At 43.1% G+C, this 22322-nt stretch overlaps 1 protein-coding gene across 1 annotated transcript in view; it reads right to left on the bottom strand.

Annotated features, from left to right (window-relative positions):
* Positions 1-4440: 4440 nt before the first annotated feature.
* The window catches only part of LOC124775905, a 476308-nt gene continuing 458426 nt past the window's right edge, over positions 4441-22322 (bottom strand). Inside the window, exons 17-19 of the mRNA XM_047250740.1 lie at positions 5114-5282; positions 4736-4861; positions 4441-4560 (exon numbers count right to left, since the gene is read on the bottom strand). Coding sequence (XP_047106696.1) covers positions 4441-4560; positions 4736-4861; positions 5114-5282 — 415 coding nt within the window. The remainder of the gene's footprint in view (positions 4561-4735; positions 4862-5113; positions 5283-22322) is intronic.

The following is a 22322-nucleotide window of genomic DNA, read 5'->3' as shown; positions in this document are numbered from 1 at the left end:
AGAGTGTTTATGCATAGTAAATTAATTATGGCAATGGGGTGTTCTTAAACGCTTGTGTAATATAAGTGCAATCCGTATGTGAACTGACCCAGACCATAACGTTATCTTTATTAGATGTCTCGCATCCTCTTATGATGTGGCGATGATTTGATGCTTACATATCAATTCCTTTTAGTTATTTGCTACATATGTGTTTCAAAGGTAACGGAATGGATTTGTGGATTCGGTCCGTACAGTGAACAAACCGTAATGGAAACCAAGGACAAATTTGGAAATGATACTCGTATTAATGTTCAGGAAAAATGGAATGACAACTTTGAGCTATCCTAAAGACACTGTAATGCTTTCAGAGGCCGCAATGGACTTGATAGAAGACTTGAACGGAATGGGTAGTGCCTTGAGAAGGGTTATCAGAGAACATTAACAAAAGTAAAACAAGTGTAACGGAATTTAGTTGAATTAAGTCATAAAATGTTGATGGGATTGGACTCGAAAATAAGTAGAGAAGATATAAAATGAGACAGCCAGTTCCAAAAAAAGCGTTTCTGAAAGACAGAAATTTAATAGCATCAGATATAAATTACTTAAATTTTTCTGGTTCCTGGCCTCAAAAGTTGCTATAGGATATGACGTTTAGTCGAATGAGCTATCTGTGTTGTAAACAGAGTGCAGGGTTGGATTAAATTTTCAAAAAAAAAAAAAATGGTTCGAATGGCTCTGAGCACTATGGGACTTAACATCTATGGTCATCGGTCCCCTAGAACTTAGAACTACTTAAACCTAACGAACCTAAGGACATCACACAACACCCAGTCATCACAAATTTTCGTTTTTGTGAGAAAGGGGGAGTGTTGCTGAACGAAATGCATTGGGCTCAATGCAGATCATGTCGAAATACTGACAATTTTCTTTTGTAAAGTGTATGATCTGCTATATTTCTTATAATACATATCAAGCCAAAGGTTTAATAATTATTGTAGTTCCTTACATTCCAAACAATAATTTATCGTTATTATGTTTTTCGTTTGTCAAGAATCTGTGAACTAGAATTAGCTGTAACCAAGTTCGCTCCATGAGACTCGATTTTTGTCAGAAATATTTCACTCGTCAGGGTTCTAATAGCATAGAAGATAGAAAAATAAAACTTTGGTTCTTGACACTAAGCAAAATATTTATTTCGTTCACTTCTTACACACAGCCATTATTTCATAAAAACTTTAGTATTACACATGTGTATCAAACAAATATTCAGTACAAATTTTGTCCTTAAAACTAAAATTTTTTAGCCACGTGTCTGATTTATTTGTAATATTGTCGTACAGTTTGAAGGTATTCCAGCAATGTGGAAATGCTGCCACAATATTGTCACATGGGTTGAAGGTATTCCAACACTGTGGAAATGTTGCCACAATATTAGAAGGAAAAAATCAAATTACAGTTTTACTTGTTGTAGATGAAAACTTCGTGATTAATTGTTTCATGTTTATTATTATTTCTGATGGTTTCACAGCAGTTCTTGGCGAATTCATTAAGTAACCTGATGAGTGTGTAACCACCTGCTAGATCGTCATCTTGTACCGACATAAGGGTGAATTGTAGTTTCGTAATATTTTTTATGCTTCTACTTCATTCCAACAAATCATTAAGAGGACAGTAGGCCATATTTTTCAACAAAATGCCAACGATGAAGCTGTAAAATGTAATGAGTCACTATACTGTGTAACGGACGGAACTTTGGAGTATTACAGTTGATTAAACTGCACAAAATATCTTTTCACATACTGTGAACACGCGACATATCAACGTTGGTAGCATGAAAAACAATGGCAACGTCGTTACTTCTACCAAAAATGCGAAAATAAACAACGCGCGAAGATGTATTTTACTTCACCTAACACGTTCTGTATTGCAATAAACTATTTTCATTAGTACGCTTGATCCAGGAGATAGTCGACAATCATTACATTTCAGACTGACACTAATATTTCCTAAAATTTGAACAACTATAGAGCAGCCTCAAGTCAGATTATAGCACTGCAGTTCACGATCATTCATGAAATAACACCCAAAAGTCGTTTTTCGCTAACAGCCAATCACGCTCCTGAAATAATATATTCCTTTTGTCTTTGTTATCAGTGCTCAACGAACGCTGATATAAATGCTGTCGTTCATAACAGTTAGGCAACTGTTTTCTCGCAAGCGCAGGCCGTGGCGTTGTCACTGTGTTTCACATTGGCGCCAAATAAGTGGATATGCACAGCCGATTGGACACAACAAATGATTGAGCTCATTGGTATGCGTTATAAGAGGTCAGCTGTGAACTCTTTTATGACGAGCAAGAACTCGTCACTGTCCAAATTCTACACCATCAGCGAGGTGATGTGACCCAACTGCCATAAATGTTGTCGCGTTATACCTACTGCGTCATAAACTTGATAAACGGAATGGTTCAACATTTTCCAGAGAAACCTCCAACGGGCTACAGCATTCTGGCTACTGCATTTTGTGCTTAAGATACTGTATATCCCATGAAGAAGACGTCCCTTATGGTAAGAAGAGATAGCTTCATTTTTGTCGCTTGTTGTTACTTTGATGTAATATTATTTCTCAATTCGGGAAAGTTGTTTGAATGTACCATCAGCAATAATTAGAACGCTGCCTCTCTAACCTAAGGATTTTTTTCCTTACGTAACACGAAGTCTTAAAATTTGATCCCTTTTCATTTCTCGCGTTCTTGTGAGGTAAACGAGTGATTACGTTGTAGCCAAAGACATTTGATTCTTTACCCAGCAGGCTGTTTTGGCTACTAATTACAAGCCTACATGTTGGGTCTAGATATCTTCCTCTTTACACAGCGCTAGGTGTTGACTCCATTTCGTTCTAACGGAGGAAGGGAATAATTAGACTGCAACATTTTCTTCGCTAGCAGATATCTTCCTGTTGGTGGAACGAGAAAACCGCGCTAGTTTCCGTCCAGGATGAAGAAGATTTTCCTCTTTACATATCAATAACTTTGACTTAAAAACAGAAAATCGAAGGGCTACATTTTGGACTTTGAAGTTTTCTTCTTTAGCCAGCACGAATTCTAGTTAGTGCTGAAAATCATGAGGCCTTCAAATGTTATTTTTTACCTGGCATGAAGTCAGGATGTCAGTCTGTTTGAATGGTTTGAGAAAAAACTGAGAAAGCTATGAGATGACTTACTCTTTCACCAAAGGCAGATGATAAACTTGTTCGTGATAAAGCTGACTAACAGAACTGGGAAATCATAGACTAGGATCTATAGAGTCTTTATATATAGTGGGCAGTGCTGAACATGATGTCGACAACTGAGTTGCTTGGTGAGCACGGAATACCATGGACACCTGTAGATTCGGCCGAAAAGCTTTGTTCTCTAGTCAAAAGGAAAATTTGGACTCCTCGTCATTGGAGAGGCTAGTCAATATCTCCGTTTCTTTAGACGGTTGGAGGCGAAACTAAATCAGCTATACGTTGGACTTAAACACTTTCTTTTTTCAAACTGGCAGATCACGTACTTTTCAGTGATCATTGTGGCTGTTAGCTCCAAGAAAACATATGCTAGAGAAACGCTTTACAGTGTAGGTAGTCTTTAACTCGTTACAGTTCAGTTGATCAGTCGCCGCAGAAAATCGTGGACACTTCTGACGTTGGCTGATTTATTTTCCTTCGCTCGAGTGGGAGATTTGTATTCGTCATCGTTGGAGAGGCCTGCACTGGCCATGATGGAGGAGGCTGCTTGAAATTTTCGTCGACTGTTGTGTTGCTTGATGACTGGAGAATAGACAGAAACATACGATTTCCTCTGGAGAATTTTCTTCCTCACCCAACAGGAAAGTTTGGACTTCTCGTCGTGGAAGGTGGATGTAGCCACCCACAGTGGAGAAGGCTGCAGAAGAACAGCGCGAGATCTTGAACTCCTTGGCGACTTTCGGGCTGTCAGGTTACTTGTTCCCCAGTAGGCGGATCTGGACTTGTCGCCTTTCAGGCTAGCAGGTGGCTACGCTATAAGAGGCTGTGTCGGACACAGAGGAACTTTTTGAATTGATTGTCGAGCACTGACTTGATTGGTAATTGGATGAAACATAGACTTGTATGACTTCGGCCGAAAAATTTTCTTTTTCACTCAGCAGGAAAGTTTGCACTTGTTGTTGTTGGAGATGCTAGCAGGTAGCCACAGTGGCGGAGGCTCCAGGAGAAACAATGTGAGATCTTGATCTCATTGTGGACAGTTGGGTTGTCTGATGACCTGAAGAAATCCTCGACATTTATGACTTTGACTTGTATGACTTCGGCCCAAAAATTTTCTTTTTCACTCAGCAGGAAATTTTGGACTTGTTGTTGGAGATACTAGCAGGTAGCCACAGTGGAGGAGGCTCCAGACAGTTGGGTTGTGTGATGACCTGAAGAAATCCTCGACATTTATGACTTTGGCCGAAAATTTTCTTCTTCCCCAGTAGGAAGATTTGGACCGTCGCTGTTGGGGCTAGCAGGTATCCACAGAGGAAGTTTTTGAACTCGTTCTCGAGCACTGTTTAGAAACTGGAGGAAACGTAGACAGTTACGACTTCGGCCGAAAAATTTTCTTTTTCACCCAACAGGAGGACTTGGATTCGTCGTCGTTGGTGGGGCTAGAGGGAGGCCGCGGTGGAGGAGGCTGCGGCGGGCGGCGCAGCACGGGGGACGAGGGGCAGCTCTTGGTGGCGGGGGCGGCTGCGGCAGCGGCGCGCTCGGCTGCGTCGCCCCCGAGGTCGACCAGCAGGCTCTGTCGGCAGAGCGCCGACACCGCCCCCTGGCCCTGCTGCTGCTGACCGTGCCCGCGGCCCGTGCGCCGCATCTTCACCTTGCGGAAACGCGACGCGATGCTGCTGGCGAGCCCGAAGCGCGACGCCTTGCTGCCGGAGGCGGCGCCGGCGGCGGCGGAGGCGGCGCGGTCGGTCGAGTGCGGCGGCTGCTGGGACGTGGGCGAGATGGCGCCCGCGCTGGCCGACTTGACGAGCAGCTGCGACTCGTCGTGCGCGGCGCGCGCCGCCGACGCCGCCCGCAGCGGCGAGCTGTCTGCGCTGGCGGCGAGGCTGAGGCGGCAGCCGGCGGCCGCGAGCGCCGGCGGCGGCGACGCCTCCTCGCCGCTGGCGCTGCCGGTCCAGCTGCGGCTGGCCGGGCCGCGCGTCAGGAACTCCTCCTTGGCGCGCTTCAGCCGCAGAGCGCGCAGCCGCGACGGCGGAGGGCTGCTGGCGACGCTGCCGCCACCGTCCGCGCTCTTCCTGCCAAACCAGACGTGGGAGACTCTCTCAGAACGACAGTCATTTTGTCTCATCTTGTATATTTATCGTGATTATTAAAAGCAAGGGTGCTAACATTAAGAATTCAACGCCAATTCCACTGTTAAAACCAGAGGAGAGAGCGGATAGGTGGAAAGAATACATTGAAGGCCTCTATGAGGGGGAAGATATGTCCGATGATGTGATAGAAAACAGGAGTCGATGTAGAGGAGACTGCAGATCCAGAATTGAATAGAGGTTTGGATCAAATAAAGTAGATGCAATGCATAACATTCCATCGGAATTTCTAAGATCGTTGGTGGATGTTGTGTACATAGTTCCGCGTAGTCAGCGCGTACACAACTTTCCCACTAGAGCTCGCCCCACTAAGCACAACAGCGCAGGCGCAGCGCCCGTCCGTCTCCGCACTACGAGATGGCACTGCCTTAGAGACGGACCAGATTCTGCTTCCGCCGATCCGCGTATTAATATGTAACGCAGCCAATGAGATTGCTGCTAACGTAGAAGCTTTTCTCCTCGTGGATCACACTCGCGCAGTGATACCTGAATGTGCGAGGTATTAAACGAGTGTACAGACCTCCGATTAGTCAGTGTGCATTTGTCTGTACTAGTCTGTACCAGTCTACATTAGTCTGTACCAGTCTATAGTCAAATTTCAGTCTGCACCTAATAAGATTACCATATTCCTGTACATAGCCATGAAGATAAATGAATAGACACTTTGTCAAGTATCAGAGATATGTGAGAATAAGATTAACATACCAAGACCAAAGGAACTTCAGATTGTCAATTGTAAACAGCATTCAGAATCAAGTTACGTAATGTCTATGCTTTTTATTATTTTAATAAATGTGTGTGAAAATTAATCAAGTTCTGTTTAAAGTTGGTCACCGTCAATATGCTACTCTAAGCGTGCAAGTGGCATTTCTATCGTCTGACCTAACGGCAGAAGATAAACACGCCATGATAAGACCACGAGACATATTGCTGACGCTCGCCTACTTCGTTAGAGTGACGAGTCAAATAATCTGATGGTCTGTGTACTTTGCCAACAAAACGACTATTCAAATTGGCTTAATATTAGGAAAACAGTCTTAATCGCGTTTATTTACTTATTTAGTGCCGACCGGCTTCAGCCCATCGCAGGGGCCATCTTCAGGGCGAACATACCGTTAAATTACAATATACTGGGTGATCAAAAAGTCAGTATAAATTTGAAAACTTAATAAACCACGGGATAATGTAGATAGAGAGGTAAAAATTGACACACATGCTTGGAATGACATGGGGTTTATTTAGAACAAAGAAAAAAAAACAAAGTTCACAAAATATCCGACAGATGGCGCTGTACAGCAAAACGCCAGTGACTGCGCATGACAATCGTGTATAAAAGGAGCTGTAATGAGAGAGAAAATCCACTCTCCATACCCTCTCCCAAGGTGGCTTCCGCCAGCTCCCCCTCGCTGATGATGCCCTCCTCCCCTCCATCTACCCCTCCTACCAACTTTGATCCTCCCTCCCTCCTCCTGTGTTTTGTTCCTATGGGCACCCTCTCTCCCTTCTCTCCCTCTTCCCCCCCCTCCTCCCTTTCTCACCACTCCTGCCCCGGACTTCCCCTACCCCCACTCCTCCGCTTCTACTACCATCTCCTCTGTCATTGGCATCTTTGCTCAGCCCTCTCCCTCCCCCTCCCTCTTCTTCCCCTCTTGCTAGGTCCCGGGACTCGTACACGCTACGTGGACATCCGCGCGCCGGTGATCATCACCATCCGTTTTCTCGTGTGTGTGCCGTCGTGTTTGTGTTTAGTGTTCGCCGTCACGCTCCAACATTCACCTCAGTGCCAACTGTCGTGGAGATCATCAGTGTTTGTCCGCCGTGCCAACGTGTTTCAGTGTATCTTTCGTCGAGTGTGAACGGCTCCGTGCTTTTGTATTTCTGTGTCTACTGTTTTTTGCCCGTCAATATGTCTCTTATGAATCTTCTTTATGTTTTTCTCATTGTCGACTCGATAGGCTGAAGAGCAGCGTAGGATGCTGCTGCCAGCCTACCTGTTGTACGGGTATAAAAATTACAATAAAGGAAAAAAAAGAGAGAGAGATCAGATGCGCTAGCAGTCGCAGCATGTTGATGTTACCTGAAAAGGCGCTTTTAGTGAAGCTGTATTACCAGAATGGGGAATGTGCTAGTTCAGCGTTACGATCCTATCGCCATAGGTAGGGGATTCGAATGGGTAAAGGTCCATTGACAAATGCAGCTGTGGCGAGAATGATTTCGAAGTTCGAAGCCACGGATTGTTTAGACGATAGACCCCATAGTGGCCTACCGAGCACAAGACGTAATGCTGCTGAGACAGTTCAGGAAGAAATAGAGACTGTTGCGGGTTCGTCTATGCACGGGGAAGTCAGTGTTCGTGCAGTCGCACGTCGCACCGGCATTCCATACACTACTGTTTGGTTGGCACTGAGGCGTACCCTCCGATGCGATCCGTACAAAATCCATCGGCATCATGAACTGTTACCTGGTTGCGGTGTGGGCGATTCAAACGATGGCGGAAGATGACGAATTGTTGAGTAGCATGTTGTGGACCGACGAAGCTCATTTCTCGCTCCGAGGGTCTGTCAACGTCCACAACTGCAGAATTTGGGCTACCGAAAAATCCTAGAACTGTCGTAGAAACTCCACTGCACGGCGAGAAAGTCACGGTGTGGGTTGGATTTACCACATATACCGTTATCGGGCCTTTTTTCTTCGAGGAAATGTGTGATTCTGGTTTTGTAACTGCTACCGTGACGGGTGAGAGGTACGACGATATGTTACAGATTCGCATCATCTCCAGCCTGGCTGATAAAAACCTGCAGGAAAGTACTATGTTTATGCAGGATGGCGCTTCACCCCATATTGCTAGAAGCGTGAAACATCTCTTGCGCGCGTCGTTTGGTGATGATCGTGTGCTCAGCCGCCACTTTCGTCATGCTAGGCCTCCCAGGTCCCCAGACCTTAGTCCGTGCGATTATTGCCTTTGGGGTTACCTGAAGTCGCAAGTGTATCGTGATCGACTGACATCTCTAGGGATGCTGAAAGACAACATCCGATGCCAATGCCTCACCATAACTCCGGACATGCTTTACAGTGCTGTTAACAACATTATTCCTCGACTACAGCTTTTGTTGAGGAATGATGGTGGACATATTGAGCATTTCCTGTAAAGAACATCATCTTTGCTTTGTCTTACTTTGTTATGGTAATTATTGCTATTCTGAGCAGATGAAGCGACATCTGTCGGTCATTTTTTGAACTTTTGTATTTTTTTGGGGTTCTAATAAAACCCCATGTCATTCCAAGCAGGTGTGTCAATTTTTACCTCTCTATCTACATTATTCCGTGGTTTATTAAGTTTTCAAATTTATACTGACTTTTTGATCACCCGGTATATCTTAAACAAAACTACTGACAACCATCTTATAAGAGTGGATTACGTAAATATAATGTTTTGCCCGCTGGTCGACTGCTAGCGGCGTAACGTCTACAAAGGTGTGACAAGAGACTGTAAGGAATTTACCTATGCCTGGGTTCATGAGCACGTGAGCGGAAGCAACGCCTCCAGCGGTGACCAATGGTAGACGTCTAGGCTTAAAAATTGAAGTGTAAATACAATTTGTGTTAAGCTTACATTTTAAAGAAACCATGTTCATTTCCCCCATAGTTCATTTCCCCCATAGAATATTACGAATGAAGATAAGGTAACTTACTAACGTCCTTCTGTAAGTTTGACGTTGAAAAGCTTTTTCATATACTTTTTTATGTTTATTTATATAACAGCGTTTTTTTTTTTTAAATGAACATGGTTTCTTTAAATTGTGAACATAACACACACTGTATTTGTACTTCAATTTTCAAGCCTAGACGTCTACCATTGGTCACCGTTGGAGGCGTTGCTTACGTTCACGTGGTCATAGCTTACTATATAAACACAGGCATAGATAAATTCTTTACATTAAGATGTATATTGTGATTTCACAGTATGTTCGCCCTGAAGATGGCTCCTGCGAAGGGCTGAAATCGGTCTGCACTAAATAAGTAAATAAACGCCATCAAGACTGTTTTCCTAATACTAAGTTAATTTTATATCAATTGCTGTTACTCCACAACCATGTTGTCCAAACATCTATTCAAATTGGTGTGTAGAATGTATGAGACTGGCTATGTTCCATTAGACTTTCGAAAGAAAACCTCATCGAGTCAATTCCGATCATTGTAACAGCCGACAAGTGTGAGAACTATCGCACAATCAGCTTAGCAGCTCATGCATCCAAGTTACTGACGAGAATAATATAAATGAGAACGGAAACGAAAATTGAGAATCTGTTAGATGACGATCGGTTTGACTACACGAAAGGTAAAGGCAGCAGAGAGGCAGATCTGACGTTGCCGTTGATAATGGAAACGATTCAGAGAAGCAGTTCTGGGAGGAAGTTCTGAGAAAAATACATGTAAACCGTAGGGAAAGATCGGTAACATACAATATAAGAACCAAAAGGGAACAATAAGACTGGATGACCAGGAACGAAGTGCATCGATTAAAACGGGTGGAAGACAGGGATCTAGTCTATCGCTTCTGCTGTTCAACCTGTACGTCGAAGAAGCAATGCTGGAAATAAAAGAAAGTTTCAAAGGTGGAATTAAAATTCAAAGTGAAAGGGTATCAATGAGAAAATTCGCTGATGACATTGCTATCCTCAGTGAAAGTGAAGGAGAATTACGGGATTTGTTGAAAGGAACGAACACTCTAATAAGTATAGAATACGAATTGAGAGTAAATCGAAGAAAGACGAAAGTAACGAGAAGTAGCAGAAATGAGAATAGCGATAAACTTAACATCAGGACTGGTGATCGCGAAGTGGTTGAAGTTAAGAAATTTTTCTACGTAGGCAGCAATATAATGCATGATGTACAGAGCAAGGAGGACATCTAAAGCAGACTAGCAATGGCAAAAGGGGCATTCCCGGCCAAGAGAAGTCTACTAGTAACAAACATAGGCCTGAATTTGAGGAAGAAGCTTCAGAGAATGTACGTTTGGAGCACAGTGTAAATGTTAGTGAAACGGAAAATCGGAACAGAAGAGAATATATGTGGGAAACACTGACAAAAGAAGGGATAGGATGATAGGACTTCTGTTGAGACATCAGGAAATAATTACCATTGTATTAGAGGCAGCTGTAGAGGATAAAAACTGTAGAGGAAGGCAGAGACTGGCGTAAATCCAGCAAATAACTGATGACGCAGATTGCAAGTCATACTCTGAGAAGAAGAGGTGGCGGGCCAAATCAAACAAGTCAGATGACTGATGACTAAAAAAAAAAAAAATCTGGCGATTATCACGTCAGACAACGTTCGCTATTTTCATAATCTGTCAGATTTACTTTATTTTAATTTTGTGGCCGAATGCCGTTCCTATAGCCACAGCGCATCGGGGAAGCTCGTCGCACCAGCGACTTTAAATCTCGTCCTCAGGTAGTTTAGAAGAAATATTGGTTGTGCCTTCTCTCTTAAATGAACATTTCTTCACCAGAACGTACATCTCAACATGGGCACTTACGCATAGCATGTTGCAGCTACCGCTAAAACTTGACCGTTTCTACCTCACTAATTCTGCTCTTTTTTCCTTCTTTTTCTTGCGCCTTTGTACCGCATCGGCGCATTGTCGACATGGTTATTATCGGTTAATTTAAGAGGTGGTCGGATGCCTTCATGTCACCACTGCGTCACCTGGGATGGAACAAGTGTAACCCAAATCTCTGCGTGTTGCCTTATACTTGTGAAACTGAGCGAAAGTTTTCTAAACGTTTGCATGCAAAGCCTGTAACAGAGGCGGGGCTCCCAGCCCGGTATTCACCTAGTGGGATGTACTTGATTGGTTGGTTGGCTGATTTGGAGGAGGGGACCAAATAGCGAGGTCATTGGTGCCATCGGATTAGGGAAGAATGGGGAAGGAAATTGGCCGTGCCATTTCAAAGGAACTACCCCGGCATTTGCCTGAAGCGATATATGGAAATAACGGAAAGCCTAAATCAGGATGACTGAACGTAGATTTGAACCGTCGTGCTCCCGAATGCGAGTCCAGTGTGCTAACCACTGTGCCATCTCACTCGGTGTGGGATGTGGAAGACGGTAAAAAACCACATCTAATCTGCCCGGCACACCAACCTTCATCGTTAATTTGTCCAGTGGATTCGATACAGGGCCGGCGCACTTCCCCGTTCCGGAAGTGACACTTCAACAGGCATGGTTATCCAGGGAGTCAACTCACTGGTTACACTGCCTGACAAAAAAGTGAATCACTCAGAATACATAGTCCGATGTCTATGTACATGTTCGTACGTGTATAAATTTTTGACATACATGTAAATAAATGATTCCAGCTGGAATTCTCTGTGAGAGGTAGAAGGGCCACCAGAGTGCATTATTCTACCACGCTTGATAGGGTACATAAGGGTCGTGAATAGCATCAACTGTTGATTGATCACTTTGAAGGACACCCAGATCCCAAGTGCTTGAGTAAGATAGCGTTATCAGCATCTGACAGCGTTTATAAGAGGCATCACTGTGGTCCCCATTTGGTCGGATGGTCAAATCGTGCGGTATCCAGATTTGTGGGGTATTCGAATGTGGCAGTGATCCATTGTTGGACTCCGTGCGAACGAGAGAGCAAGGGCACCCGTCGTCAAGGTTCTGCTCGACCACTTCTGACTGCCGTATGGTGCACCAGGCACATCGTGACCACGTCTGTGCCTGTCATCCGATAACAGGTAATGGACTCCCTGAAACGTTCTGCGTCATCCCGCACCATTAGTCGGAGACTAGTAGCAGCCGCGCTAGGAAATTGCCGTCCCACGCTGCCATCCCCCCATGAACCATGGACTTGCCGTTGGTGGGGAGGCTTGCGTGCCTCAGCGATACAGATAGCCCTACCGTAGGTGCAACCACAACGGAGGGGTATCTGTTGAGAGGCCAGACAAACGTGTGGTTCCTGAAGAGGGGCAGCAGCCTTTTCAGTCTGGATGATTGACTGATCTGGCCTTGTAACAATAACCAAAACGGCCTTGCTGTGCTGGTACTGCGAACGGCTGAAAGCAAGGGCAAACTACAGCCGTAATTTTTCCCGAGGGCATGCAGCTTTACTGTATGATTAAATGATGATGGCGTCCTCTTGGGTAAAATATTCCGGAGGTAAAATAGTCCCCCATTCGGATCTCCGGGCGGGGACTACTCAAGAGGATGTCGTTATCAGGAGAAAGAAAACTGGCGTTCTACGGATCGGAGCGTGGAATGTCAGATCCCTTAATCGGGCAGGTAGGTTAGAAAATTTAAAAAGGGAAATGGATAGGTTGAAGTTAGATATAGTGGGAATTAGTGAAGTTCGGTGGCAGGAGGAACAAGACTTCTGGTCAGGTGACTACAGGGTTATAAACACAAAATCAAATAGGGGTAATGCAGGAGTAGGTTTCATAATGAATAGGAAAATAGGAATGCGGGTAAGCTACTACAAACAGCATAGTGAACGCATTATTGTGGCCAAGATAGATACGAAGCCCACACCTACTACAGTAGTACAAGTTTATATGCCAACTAGCTCTGCAGATGACGAAGAAATTGAAGAAATGTATGATGAAATAAAAGAAATTATTCAGATTGTGAAGGGAGACGAAAATTTAATAGTCATGGGTGACTGGAATTCAAGTGTAGGGAAAGGGAGAGAAGGAAACATAGTAGGTGAATATGGATTGGGGCTAAGAAATGAAAGAGGAAGCCGCCTGGTAGAATTTTGCACAGAGCACAACTTAATCATAGCTAACACTTGGTTTAAGAATCATGAAAGAAGGTTGTATACATGGAAGAACCCTGGAGATACTAAAACGTATCAGATAGATTATATAATGGTAAGACAGAGATTTAGGAACCAGGTTTTAAATTGTAAGACATTTCCAGGGGCAGATGTGGACTCTGACCACAATCTATTGGTTATGACCTGTAGATTAAAACTGAAGAAACTGCAAAAAGGTGGGAATTTAAGGAGATGGGACCTGGATAAACTGGAAGAACCAGAGGTTGTACAGAGTTTCAGGGAAAGCATAAGGGAACAATTGACAGGAATGGGGGAAAGAAATACAATAGAAGAAGAATGGGTAGCTTTGAGGGACGAAGTAGCGAAGGCAGCGGAGGATCAAGTAGGTAAAAAGACGAGGGCTAGTAGAAATCCTTGGGTAACAGAAGAAATATTGAATTTAATTGATGAAAGGAGAAAATATAAAAATGCAGTAAATGAAGCAGGCAAAAAGGAATACAAACGTCTCAAAAATGAGATCGACAGGAAGTGCAAAATGACTAAGCAGGGATGGCTAGAGGACAAATGTAAGGATGTAGAGGCCTATCTCACTAGGGGTAAGATAGATACTGCCTACAGGAAAATTAAAGAGACCTTTGGAGATAAGAGAACGACTTGTATGAATATCAAGAGCTCAGATGGAAACCCAGTTCTAAGCAAAGAAGGGAAAGCAGAAAGGTGGAAGGAGTATATAGAGGGTCTATACAAGGGCGATGTACTTGAGGACAATATTATGGAAATGGAAGAGGATGTAGATGAAGATGAAATGGGAGATATGATACTGCGTGAAGAGTTTGACAGAGCACTGAAAGACCTGAGTCGAAACAAGGCCCCCGGAGTAGACAACATTCCATTGGAACTACTGACGGCCTTGGGAGAGCCATTCCTGACAAAACTCTACCATCCGGTGAGCAAGATGTATGAAACAGGCGAAATACCCTCAGACTTCAAGAAGAATATAATAATTCCAATCCCAAAGAAAGCAGGTGTTGACAGATGTGAAAATTACCGAACTATCAGTTTAATAAGTCACAGCTGCAAAATACTAACACGAATTCTGTACAGACGAATGGAAAAACTAGTAGAAGCCAACCTCGGGGAAGATCAGTTTGGATTCCGTAGAAACACTGGAACACGTGAGGCAATACTGACCTTACGACTTATCTCAGAAGAAAGATTAAGGAAAGGCAAACCTACGTTTCTAGCATTTGTAGACTTAGAGAAAGCTTTTGACAATGTTGACTGGAATACTCTCTTTCAAATTCTAAAGGTGGCAGGGGTAAAATACAGGGGGGGAAAGCTATTTACAATTTGTACTGAAACCAGATGGCAGTTATAAGAGTCGAGGGACGTGAAAGGGAAGCAGTGGTTGGGAAGGGAGTAAGACAGGGTTGTAGCCTCTCCCCGATGTTGTTCAATCTGTATATTGGGCAAGCAGTAAAGGAAACAAAAGAAAAATTCGGAGTAGGTATTAAAATTCATGGAGAAGAAATAAAAACTTTGAGGTTCGCCGATGACATTGTAATTCTGCCAGAGACAGCAAAGGACTTGAAAGAGCAGTTGAATGGAATGGACAGTGTCTTGAAAGGAGGATATAAGATGAACATCAACAAAAGCAAAACGAGGATAATGGAATGTAGTCTAATTAAGTCGGGTGATGCTGAGGGAATTAGATTAGGAAATGAGGCACTTAAAGTAGTAAAGGAGTTTTGCTATTTGGGGAGCAAAAAACTGATGATGGTCGAAGTAGAGAGGATATAAAATGTAGGCTGGCAATGGCAAGGAAAGCGTTTCTGAAGAAGAGAAATTTGTTAACATCCAGTATTGATTTAAGTGTCAGGAAGCCATTTCTGAAAGTATTCGTATGGAGTGTAGCCATGTATGGAAGTGAAACATGGACGATAAATAGTTTGGACAAGAAGAGAATAGAAGCTTTCGAAATGTGGTGCTACAGAAGAATGCTGAAGATTAGATGGGTAGATCACATAACTAATGAGGAAGTATTGAATAGGATTGGGGAGAAGAGAAGTTTGTGGCACAACTTGACCAGAAGAAGGGATCGGTTGGTAGGACATGTTCAGAGGTATCAAGGGATCACCAATTTAGTATTGGAGGGCAGCGTGGAGGGTAAAAATCGTAGGGGGAGACCAAGAGATGAATACACTAAGCAGATTCAGAAGGATGTAGGTTGCAGTAGGTGCTGGGAGACGAAAAAGCTTGCACAGGTTAGAGTAGCATGGAGAGCTGCATCAAACCAGTCTCAGGACTGAGGACCACAACAACAACAACAACAACGCTGCCATAGACACCACAACATAAACGCATGCATTTGGAGTAGTGTCGTGACTGAGAAGCATGGACTGCTGATGAGTGGCATCTTATTGTGTTCAGCGACGAATCGTGGTTTGGCACTACTCTGAAAGACGACCTTCGGCAAGTATAGCGGCGACCTGGGATGAGGTTCCGTTCTTCCATCGTTTTGGAGTACCACATCTGTGTTACTCCTGTCGTGATGGTGTGGGCGGACTTCGCATATGTTTTCAGAGCGTGCCTAGTAGCGATTGAGGGAAATCTGTTGGCACAACTGTGTGCCACGAACGTCCTGCATTCTCAAGTGTTACCTCTTATGTTACAGTATCATGGGGCCATTTTTCAACAGGATAATACTCGTGTCTCTGAACTGTCTGCATGACGCTGAGATACTCCCACGACCAGCAATATCTTCAGATCTGTCCTTGAATGTACATGTGTGGGACCTGTTCAGACGTTAAATCCGTCCCAGATCCAGTATCCATGATATCTAATTGTGGGCCAGCTTGCATCAGGAGGTTATACAGCAGCTCTAGGTCACCGTTGGCAACTGAATAAATGCATGTATGCCTAGTACAGCGGTGCGGGTCTCCCGCATCCTCCCCTACGCTCTGTGAAGGAGTATGAGACTTCTTCATTATCACCATCATCATCATCATCATCATCATCATCATCATCATCCAGGCCAGGTGGAGACAACGTCATAGTGATAAGTGGGCTCCTACTGCCAAGTTGTTTGTAAACTGACCTGATTTTGCAAACACTGAAATAACATCACACACCCTCTCAACCAGTGAAGTTACATTTAGTTTCCTCTGCCCTGTTTGGCTGTCTCACTTTTTTTTGTCAGTCAGTGTAAAATTGTTGTTGTTGTATCTGGAAAATAGCTAAATAGACTATGGCCATACTCCGCAGAAAGAGTAAGGTTTCTTATGTTTAACTATCTAAATAAATATTCTTTCATTTAGTATTTTGTTAGTTACAGGGTAAAATAACTTATCTACAACCGTGTGTCAATAATATATAATATTTTATCTGCACTACATGCTTCTAACTATCATTTAAATGCTTGCGATATCCAGTTTATCTAAGCGCTAGCCCTAGAACATTGGTATGGTGTCCCACGATGGAGTAACACCTGAGTCTTAAATTAATTCCTAACAAGTATCAAGTCACTTCATACCAGCGTACATTTTCGTGACTCAGTTTCCTCTATAATCCTTGACCATATCCAGCCAGCCGCGACAAAAGCTAAAGAATAACTCGACATAATCTCGTGTAAAGATCCAAACTGGAAAGCCTAGATTGTCACAGCAAGCAGGAAATCTTTCTCCTGAAAAATTAAGCCAAAAAATAAAGAAATGTACTTCTACATAAAGTAAAACGAAAACTAGTCCACTCTTTAGTTGTGCCGAATCTTTACTTATAAAAAAATGTTCAAATGTGTGTGAAATCTTATGGGACTTAACTATTAAGGACATCAGTCCCTAAGCTTACACACTACTTTACCTCAATTATGCTAAGAACAAACACAAACACCCATGCCCGAGGGAGGACTCGAACCTCCGCCGGGATCAGCCGCACAGTCCATGACTGCATCGCCTCAGACCGCTCGGCTAATCCCGCGCGGCCGAATCTTTACTACTGCGACGTAGTACAACGAACCACATACAGTACATACTCTGTAAGACTCCAGGTTGCGACCGGATAATGGATGTGATTTTCATACGCACTCTTTTACTCATCAGTCACTCAGTCCAGTTACTCAGTCACTGTTCTATTCAGTACTCCTCCTCGAATTTCAAATGCCTAACTACAATAAAAGATCATATGTGTGCAGCATCTTGGCTATATATATTTATAGCACTAAACCTTGTTCCATCTTCATCTTAGACATATTATTCTAGAATAACCTATCCAGTAACCTCCGCCTTATTGAAACCAGACAGGATTCAAGAGGAGATTATTATTATTATTATTATTACCATTATCTTTCAACAACACAGACAGCCGTACCGTAGGTGCAACCACAACGGAGGGGTATCTGTTGAGAGGTGAGACAAACGTATGGTTCCTGAAGAGGGGCAGCAGCCTTTTCAGTAGTTGCAGGGGCAACAGTCTGGATGACTGACTGATCTGGCTTGTAGCATTAACCAAAACGGCCCCGCTGTGCTGGTACTGCGAACGGCTGAAAGCAAGGGGAAACTACGGCCGTAATTATTCCCGAGGGCATGCAGCTTCACTGTATGGTTAAATGAAAATGGCGTCCTCTTGGGTAAAATATTCCGGAGGTAAAATAGTCCCCCATTCGGATCTCCGGGCGGGGACTACTCAGGAGGACGTCGTTATCAGGAGAAAGAAAACTGGCGTTCTACGGATCGGAGCGTGGAATGTCAGATCCCTTAATCGGGCAGGTAGGTTAGAAAATTTACAAACGGAAATGGATAGGTTAAAGTTAGAAATAGTGCGAATTAGCGAAGGTCGGTGGCAGGAGGAACAAGACTTTTGGTCAGGTGAATACAGGGTTATAAATACAAAATCAAATATTGGTAACGCAGGAGTAGGTTTAATAATGAATAAAAAAATAGGAGTTCGGGTAAGCTACTACAAAAACATAGTGTACGCATTATTGTGGCCAAGGTAGACACGAAGCCCACGCCTACAACAGTAGTACAAGTCTATATGCCAACTAGCTCTGCAGATGACGAAGAAATTGAAGAAATGTATGATGAAATAAAAGAAATTATTCAGATAGTGAAGGGAGATGAAAATTTAATAGTTATGGGTGACTGGAATTCGGTAGTAGGAAAAGGGAGAGAAGGAAACGTAGTAGGTGAATATGGATTGGGGCTAAGAAATGAAAGAGGAAGCCGCCTGGTAGAATTTTGCACAGAGCACAACTTAATCATAGCTAACACTTGGTTCAAGAATCATAAAAGGAGGTTGTATACATGGAAGAAGCCTGGAGATACTGACAGGTTTCAGGTAGATTATATAATGGTAAGGCAGAGATTTAGGAACCAGGTTTTAAATTGTACGACATTTCCAGGGGCAAATGTGGACTCTGATCACAATCTGTTGGTTATGAGCTGTAGGTTAAAACTGAAGAAACTGCAAAAAGGTGGGAGTTTAAGGAGATGGGATCTGGATAAACTGAAAGAACCAGAGGTTGTACAGAGTTTCAGGAAGAGCATAAAGGAACAATTGACAAGAATGGGGGAAAGAAATACAGTAGAAGAAGAATGGGTAGCTTTGAGGGATGAAGTGGTGAAGGCAGCAGAGGATCAAGTAGGTAAAAAGACGAGGGCTAGTAGAAATCCTTGGGTGACAGAAGACATACTGAATTTAATTGATGAAAGGAGAAAATATAAAAATGCAGTAAGTGAAGCAGGCAAAAAGGAATACAAACGTCTCAAAAATGAGATCGACAGGAAGTGCAAAATGGCTAAGCAGGGATGGCTAGAGGACAAATGTAAGGATGTAGAGGCTTATCTCATTAGGGGTAAGATAGATACTGCCTACAGGAAAGGGCTTTGGAGGAAAGAGAACCACTTGTATGAATATCAAGGGCTCAGATGGACACCCAGTTCTAAGCAAAGAAGGGAAAGCAGAAAGGTGGAAGGAGTATATAGAGGGACTACACAAGGACGATGTTCTTGAGGACAATATTATGAAATGGAAGAGGATGTAGATGAAAATGAAATGGGAGATATGATACTGCGTAAAGAATTTGATAGAGCACTGAAAGCCCTAAGTCGAAACAAGGCCCCGGGAGTAGACAACATTCCATTAGAACTACTGACGGCCTTGGGAGAGCCAGTCCTGATAAAACTCTACCATCTGGTGAGCAAAATGTATGAGACAGTCGAAGTACCCTCAGACTTCAAAAAGAATATAATAATTCCAATCCCAAAGAAAGCAGGCGTTGACAGATGCGAAAATTACCGAACTATCAGATTAATAAGTCACGGCTGCCAAATACTAACGCGAATTCTGTACAGACGAATGGAAAATCTGGTAGAAGCCGACCTTGGGGAAGATCAGTTGGAATTCCGTAGAAATATGGGAACACGTGAGGCAATACTGACCCAACGACTTATCATAGAAGCTAGATTAAGAAAAGGCAAACCTACGTTTCTAGCATTTGTAGACTTGGAGAAAGCTTTTGACAATGTTGACTGGAATAATCTCTTTCAAATTCTGAAGGTGGCAGGGGTAAAATACAGGGAGCGAAAGGCTATTTACAATTTGTACAGAAACCAGATGGCAGTTATAAGAGTCGTGGGACATGAAAGGGAAGCAGTGGTCGGGAAGGGAGTGAGACAGGGTTGTAGCCTCTCCCCGGTGTTATTCAATCTGTATATTGAGCAAGCAGTAAAGGAAACAAAAGAAAAATTCGAAGTAGGTATTAAAATCCATGGAGAAGAAATAAAAACTTTGAGGTTCGCCGATGACATTGTAATTCTGTCAGAGACAGCAAAGGACTTGGAAGAGGAGTTGAACGGAATGGACAGTGTCTTGAAGGGAGGATATAAGATGAACATCAACAAAAGCAAAACGAGGATAATGGAATGTAGTCTAATTAAGTCGGGCGATGCTGAGGGAATTAGATTAGGAAATGAGACACTTAAAGTAGTAAAGGAGTTTTGCTATTTGGGGAGCAAAGTAACTGATGATGGTCGAAGTAGAGAGGATATAAAATGTAGACTGGCAACGGCAAGAAAAGCGTTTCTGAAGAAGAGGAAATTGTTAATATCGAGTATAGATTTAAATGTCAGGAAGCCGTTTCTGAAAGTATTTGTTTGGAGTGTAGCCATGTATGGAAGTGAAACGTGGACGATAAATAGTTTGGACAAGAAGAGAATAGAAGCCTTTGAAATGTGGTGCTACAGAAGAATGCTGAAGATTAGATGTGTAGATAACGTAACTAACGAGGAAATATTGAATAGAATTGGGGAGAAGATGAGTTTGTGGCACTACTTGACAAGAAGAAGGGATCGGTTGGTAGGACATGTTCAGAGGCATCAAGGGACCACCAATTTAGTATTGGAGGGCAGCGTGGAGGGTAAAAATCGTAGAGGGAGACCAAGAGATGAATACACTAAACAGATTCAGAAGGATGTAGGCTGCAGTACGTATTGGGAGATGAAGAAGCTTGCACAGGATAGAGTAGCATGGAGAGCTGCATCAAACCAGTCTCAGGACTGAAGACCTCAACAACAACAACATATCTTTTCCTTTTAGCTTTCCTCTTGGCATATCCCAACTGTCTTCCTCCAGTCCACCAGCGATCCACTACTTCTGTCATACTGCCAATATTATCAAAACTATTCTCATCCCTACCTATTACATTTCTTCAATATCATCTGGAAACTTTACTCTATTATTTCACACTCTTTTATGAGTCGATAAAATTCTTCTCTACATTTATTTCTTCTGCACTGCTGCCATGCATTCATATTAGTGTAGTCACATTCGACAGGATCGCAATGAAAAAATAACTTTACAAAATCTAATATGAATTTTCATTCTGCAACAGTGTGCGCTAATTTGAAACTCTCTGTCAGATTAAAACTGTTTGCTGAACTGGGACTCGAACCTGGGACTTGTGCCTTTCGCGACTAAGTGTCTTACCTACCGAGCTATCCAAGCACGAATCGTGGCCCGTCCTCACAGCTCTGCTTCCGCCAGTAAATCATCTCCTACCTTCCAAACTCCTGCATACCTTACGGGACTAGCAGTCCTGGAAGAAAGGAGAGCAGGTGCAGCAAGGTATGCAAGTGGACTTTTGTGAAGTTCAGAAAGTAGGAGATGAGATACTGGCGAAAGTAGAGCTGTGAGAAGAGGTCGTGCTTTGTGCTTGGGTAACTCGGTCGGTAAGACACTTAACCGCGAAAGGCTAAGGTCCAAGATTCGAGTCCCGGTTTTAAGCTGTCAGAAAATTACACTTGACACAATTGATACATGACTGATAATTCTGAAATATCATGAGCCGCGCGCTGTAGCACGCGGGTTTCGGGATTCGGGAGGAGACGCGGGGGCCCCGGATCGAATCTTTTGGCGGATTAACGATGAGAGCCGGCATGCCGGTCAGAATGGATGTGGTTTTCCGGTCATTTCTTACAACCGAATAAATAAATACGGAGCTGCTATCCATGTCCAACCACCCCAACATGATTTTCGAAAACTGATTTCGCGAAGATACAGGATAAGGCCAGGAAAAAGAAGAAGAATAAGTTTTTTGAATTCCCTACAATTACCATACTTATTTTCATTACCATTATTATTATCATTGATATTGTAATTTTTTTATTAGTTTGGCCTTCTGAGGACCAGATGAAATATCTTATGTCTTGTTTCTCTTCACCTTTCTTTCTTTCCAGTAGCTTTTCATTATTTTTTTCATCTGTCTATATTCCACCTATCTTTTTCTTTGTTTTCTCCTGCAAGCCCTTGAAGGTTTTTACTTTTGCTCTGAACTTTACTCTTTATCCTATTTCTTCCTTTCTTATTTCCATTTCCCTAGGTGTGCTTTAACTTCTTCGATCCACATCATTGATTTCTGTAAAAAAAAGTTAAAAATTATGTTTTTTTTCCATCTTGCCTATTTTAGGCGTCCATAGAATACAATATGACAGTGAGACATAGACTGTAGGAAAACTGGAAACGAAGAGATGTGGTGCTACAGAAGAATGTTGAAAATTAGGTTTACTTATAAGGTAAGGAATGAGGAGGTCCTCTGCAGAGTCGGAGGGGACAGGAATATGTGGAAAACGCCGTCAAGAAGGGACAGGATTATAGAACATCTGTTAAGACATCAGGGAATAACT

Source organism: Schistocerca piceifrons, chromosome 2 (genome assembly GCF_021461385.2).
Source record: "Schistocerca piceifrons isolate TAMUIC-IGC-003096 chromosome 2, iqSchPice1.1, whole genome shotgun sequence".
Taxonomy (NCBI): domain Eukaryota; kingdom Metazoa; phylum Arthropoda; class Insecta; order Orthoptera; family Acrididae; genus Schistocerca; species Schistocerca piceifrons.
Note: the sequence above shows the minus strand (reverse complement) of the source record. Positions and strands in the feature narration are given on the sequence as shown.